Below are 5,131 nucleotides of genomic sequence, written 5' to 3' on the forward strand. Positions count from 1 at the left end.
GGATTAGGATTTGGAATGCCAGGAATGGTAGTAGTGAGTGTTTGCTCAGCCTGGGTCGAGCGGTTAAGCAATATTGGAGGGTGCTTCTCGTCTCCTCCATGCTTTTTTCCATCCTCTTGAAGCCTTCTTCGAGAAGAGGAAGGGAAGTCTCAAACCCATATATCTTGTTTGTTAGTATTTCGATGTTGGCTTGGATGGGTAGTGAGATTGATTCTTCTTGAGGCCATCCTTCGTGATCAAAGAACTAACTAGAGATTCTATTGTATGGAGGGAGGTGTTAGGCTGGATTGGAAGTGGTCTCTCTCTCAAAAGACGAAGGAGTGCCTCCAAAGATGTGAGGGTTGCAGGGGCTCGAGGGTATCAGTAGTGAAATGCTTAGGACTCGATGATCCCATCGTGAATAGGACCATTTGTTTATAGAGAAGATACCAAGATCCTAGAAGGTAGGAGACGAAGATCTTCGCTACATATCGGGAAAGAGAATATATTGTTTGCTGGTAATTATTGGGCACACTATTGGGCATCGCCATGTGGTCCATGAAGATATCCTTGAGGATTAGCTTTCCTTATCCCCAAGATCCCTCATTACTCATGTGTGCTACTATCTTTTGCGTGTCGTGACTAATCCTATGTGGAGGCGATGATGCCACCATCCGGAGGTCGGTATTCGTTAATGCCATGTGGCGATCCACAAAGTGCTCTTCAACCTAGGTCTTGCTATGGGCTCGATCCATTGTCCTCTTCAACCCGCTATCTAGAATGGGTTCACGGGTAGCGAGTCTTTCTGAGGCTTGTTTGGGTTTGGGCGTTGACTGAGTTTGATGGGTCATGGGCTTATCGTGGTTCTATTCAGCATGCTGTGGGTTAATTGTGACGGTTATAATGGACTATAAGTTAATTGCAGTGTGGGGATTGACTGTGGACTGCTTGTAATTGTTTCTATGGTGTTATTCTTGATGTTTGTGTACTCTTAAAGTGTCTAAGCAAGTTATACACACCTACAACCTAAAATGGTTTAATTTCTTACCACCACCTAGATGAAAATACTATTTTTTCCATGTAGATTTTAAAAGTTTAAGTTTTTATGTTATTGGAATTATATATATACTAATAAATTGAAACTTTCCAACACGTGTGAATACTTTAACCAATTCAAGTATGTGAATTGCCCTCTTAGGCAAGGTCTTATATAGATGACGGCAAGGCTTTTATTATTCCCATTGCCTAAACAATATGGGACGTGGAAAAATTTTAATGGTGGTGGTCACTACTAATGTTGCTCCAAGTCCTATATTACTCATGAATGGAAATGAAGGCCTTCTTCATCTATAAAAAGATGGTAAGCCAAGCCAAACCAACTCTAGGAATTAATTGAAGCCCATGGTTTTTTCTTCTGCATAGGCCCAAAGTTCAACCATGCCCTATTTATCTTGGGCTTCTGCCATATTTTTTTGCATGTATTACATGTTATTTAATTAAAAAGATTTAAGTAATTAAAGTTTTATTATTGAAAACCCATTTCTCATTAGGCCCGGAAAGCCCATAATCCTGGCCCGGGCCTGTGTAGGGCCGGGCTAAAAGCCCTTATCATTAGTGCTGAACCTAGCCCGGCCCGGCCCATATGACGAAAGTCTCTCTTCCGGTAGCATACCGGAAGAGATGGGGATACGACATACGAGTGAGAAGAACCAGCACAGCCGCACAGGGAAAACGAGTGAGGACGAAAGTTCTCTTCCAGTTTTGAAATTCCCACTTCCCGCGCCTATAAATAACTTTTCCTTCTTGCGCGTCACAATTCCGAATTCAGTTCAGGGGAAACGAAGAGATGGGAAAACGAGTGAGAAGAACCAGCACTATTTGCAGTTGCTCTTCTCCGCGAGCGCACATTCTCGCTCCTCACTCTGTTTTCTCCTGGTAATCTCTCTTTGGTGCAGTTCAGAGTGAGTTATTAGTGATTTTTGAAAAGCTTTTGGAATTACTGGAATTTTCGTTCGATCGTTGACATTGATTGTGATGGTGATTCCGGTGGTTTCAACTTTCAAGGCCAGGACAATGGGGAATCGGCCAAAATCCTCGCTCATGGATAGTCATTGGTGATCTGCTAATTATTTTGATATAGAGTTCAAACATTCGTTTGATTTTTTTAATCTCTCTTCAATTGTGAATCAACGAGGTTATTCTACAGAAAATTCTCTCTGTTGACAAGCATATCAATGGCTTTCTTGAATTTTTGCTGCTGTATGCAAAGTCGATGCATTTTTATTTTCTTATTATTTTGATTCTCTTAAATGTTTTCAGCAGTTTCATCTACCGATCGATTTCATAACTAATATATGTCATTAATTAGATCAAGAAATTTTTCGTCTGAAATCTCTTAGTAAATCTCAAATTCCAGCTCTGTTTAGAATCAATATTCTGCGAACTAGCATTGACATCGGAAACTTTAATGTTCTGCCTTCTTTTCTTTCAATCGTTTGCTTTTACAAAGTTATCTTCTGAATTTAAAATTGAGCTCCAAAGGTGAAGTGAACTACATCTCGAAGTGTTTTCTAAGCTTCCTATAAGTCTATATCGAAATCTCCAGAACATAGCTAGTAGCTCTCTCAAATTTGAACTGAGAGCTTCTTTTTCCGAATGTCTTGTTCTTCTCTTTATAAACACACCAATAAATGCGAATATAGATTTTCCGGTGATATTCGTGAATTTGAAATCAACATTGTAAATCGTGATTTTCGTGATCGACGCCTGTCGTTATTTCGTTACGATGGTAATTTATTTTCACTTTTCAAATATTGACTTATGTATGAAACTGGTCGCGGAAAGGTACGAAGCGGATCTCTGGACAGAAATCATGAAGTACTTGGACGGAAAATCCCTAGTGATGCTCGGAGCTACTTGCCGGTGGTTCCACCGGATCACCATGGAAGAGTCTGTCTGGAAGTTCGTCTGCTTGCGCGATCTCCAAGTCCCTGAATCTCAACATGTCGCCTACAAATGGAACCAGCTTTACCGTTCTGCTTTCGGTAATGATGAAAAATTTCTCTTCATTCTGCCATGTTTCGTATATCTCATTTTATTGTTTGTTATTGATTCTTCGCCGTTGGATCTCTGGCAGATGGGAGTCATTCTTACCAATTTCGTCAGCCTGAGAAGCATATTGGTAGGGTTTCCATCTTTGATTTGGAAGGAATTTCGATCATTTTTATTAACACAAGATTGTTCTTCTATGTGGATGATTTAGATTGGATGAGAATCGGCGCTTTCTTCTTTGACTCTCCGGTGGCGCTCCTGACGGAGAAGCTCGGCGTTCCTGCCAAAATCCCACAGAGAGAGACTGCGGAGATAATGATTCAAACAACCGGCTCTTGTGTCTTGAGAAACATCAAAACTGGAATTTGGCTAGCTGGTAAATTGACTTAAAAACGCCCTCATTTGTATTTGGCAATGTTATAATTGCATATTAATGAACAACATGTAACACAATCATTTAAATGTTTTTGTTATAATTTTTCAGATTTGCAGCTCGTTAGATGCCCTGTCTGCAACCTTAGCACTTGCGAAGGTGAGACAATCCATGAATTTACGGGGAAGAGCCCTGGCTTCCCAAAAAATAAAATTACAATAAATTGGCTTGTGAATGGCGAGGGCCACCAGGATACTTGGTCAAAGTAGTAGAAGATACGAGAATTCATTGAAGATGAGTATTTTGCAGGCACAATGCAGACATTAGATGCAAGGCACATAGAGCTATTCTTGAGCGAGGGATACAAAAATGGGAGCTGGGAGTACGAGAGCGTGGAGACTCACGAAATCAAGAAGCACACAGACATGGCCACTGGGGCCATTTTCGACATTAAGCACCTCAACGATCCTAGCACCTATGGTATTTACTATATACATCACTCCATGTCCTCTGTGAAGTAGACCTGTATGCAAGATTCCGATTGAGTGGTCTATATGCATTACGTTCTGTATGTTCATCTGTGATGCATTGCAGAGGTTTGGGATGCGAAGGCATGGATGGGGAAACCCAATGACTGGCAGCCTAAAGCTCGTATAGCTCACCACGCTGTTGCTGTAAACACCAATTTACAGCAAAACGAAGGTATTCTCATTGAAAACCCATAAAGAATAACAGTTCCAAAACACATTATGAAGTAGATAGATCATTGTTGATATTGAGCTGAGTGGTGTAAACAAACAAGTTGGTTATGGCTTGGTTCAGGGCTTTTGATAAAATACGAAGCAATGAGAGCTGGAGGGCTAGAAGCCGACGTGGTTGGGATTAGGATCTCTCAGCAGTTAATTTGATGGTCATCACGGGACGTCTCTGCGAAGAGTCTTTTTCCAAATTCTGATGCGTTTTACCGGAAGGAATAAATAAAATGTTCTCCCATTGGATTATTTTCAAAGGTTGGCCATACTTCAACTCTGAATGTTTTTACTTCCCTCCAACCATCTGGCCATCTCTTAATTTTTCCAAGCAGCCAAGCAGCCAAGCAGCCAAGCATACATTGTTTAATGGCATTCAACAACTATAAAAATACTGCCATGTTTGGATTCAATTAGTGGGAACTGGGGCGTTGAAAAATAAATAAATAATTAGTGGGAACTGGGAAGTCCTTCGTTGATGAAACTTCATGGAGAGAGACGGAAAAAGCCGTAGTTTGTATTTTTTCCACACAGCCAAGCTTTTCTCTTCTGTACTAATAATCCTTATGACATACCGTCGGCTATAGTGGATCCTGAATCCTAACCAATACAAAACTTGGACCAGTTTAGCCGGAACCCCCAAGCTGAAGTGGGTCCCAATTAACCCGGGAGGTTAGTGGGATCAATGATAATTTCTCTTATGAGATTTATCATATCATTGATTTCTCAGACAAATTGTTTATTTGGTACCATTGCTTTCATTTCAGCGAATTTCTCAAAATTCAGCTTATGAATTTATTTGGTAGTAAGAGGGAGTACAAATGCAAATATGTACAGTGTAAATACATACAAAATATATTTTACCTTACATATTTGCATTTGTATTCCTTCCAAACAGAGCCTTATGGGAATTATCTCACTTTCCATTTCAGATGCCACATCATAAAAAAAAAAATAGAATTGGTCTGAAAAGACAAAT

At 40.3% G+C, this 5,131-nt stretch overlaps 1 protein-coding gene across 3 annotated transcripts; it reads left to right on the forward strand.

Moving 5' to 3' along the window:
• Positions 1-1,774: 1,774 nt before the first annotated feature.
• On the forward strand, positions 1,775-4,681 carry LOC148871722 (putative F-box protein At3g61730). Of its 3 annotated transcripts, none has more exons than XM_088972028.1 (8): positions 1,775-1,914; positions 2,824-3,023; positions 3,116-3,160; positions 3,242-3,406; positions 3,515-3,562; positions 3,713-3,883; positions 3,998-4,105; positions 4,226-4,681. In XM_088972028.1, exons 1-8 carry the CDS (start codon positions 1,826-1,828, stop codon positions 4,309-4,311), a joined length of 912 nt encoding a protein of 303 aa, XP_088828154.1. In that variant the 5' UTR covers positions 1,775-1,825; the 3' UTR covers positions 4,312-4,681. The 3 variants fall into 3 exon arrangements, with proteins under 3 accessions (XP_088828154.1, XP_088828156.1, XP_088828157.1); XM_088972030.1 differs by having other exon boundaries at positions 1,799-2,093; XM_088972031.1 differs by having other exon boundaries at positions 1,800-2,173.
• Positions 4,682-5,131: the final 450 nt, after the last annotated feature.

Source organism: Nelumbo lutea, chromosome 2 (assembly GCF_056320005.1).
Source record: "Nelumbo lutea isolate HS-2025 chromosome 2, American lotus-T2T, whole genome shotgun sequence".
NCBI lineage: Eukaryota > Viridiplantae > Streptophyta > Magnoliopsida > Proteales > Nelumbonaceae > Nelumbo > Nelumbo lutea.

Excerpts from the sequence above, each read along its gene's own strand:
- LOC148871722 (XM_088972028.1), top strand. The coding sequence starts at position 1,826 with ATGGGAAAACGAGTGAGAAGAACCAGCACTATTTGCAGTTGCTCTTCT. Across the intron at positions 1,915-2,823 it reads CCTCACTCTGTTTTCTCCTG|GTACGAAGCGGATCTCTGGA; the intron begins GTAATCTCTCTT and ends GGTCGCGGAAAG. Across the intron at positions 3,884-3,997 it reads CAACGATCCTAGCACCTATG|AGGTTTGGGATGCGAAGGCA; the intron begins GTATTTACTATA and ends GATGCATTGCAG.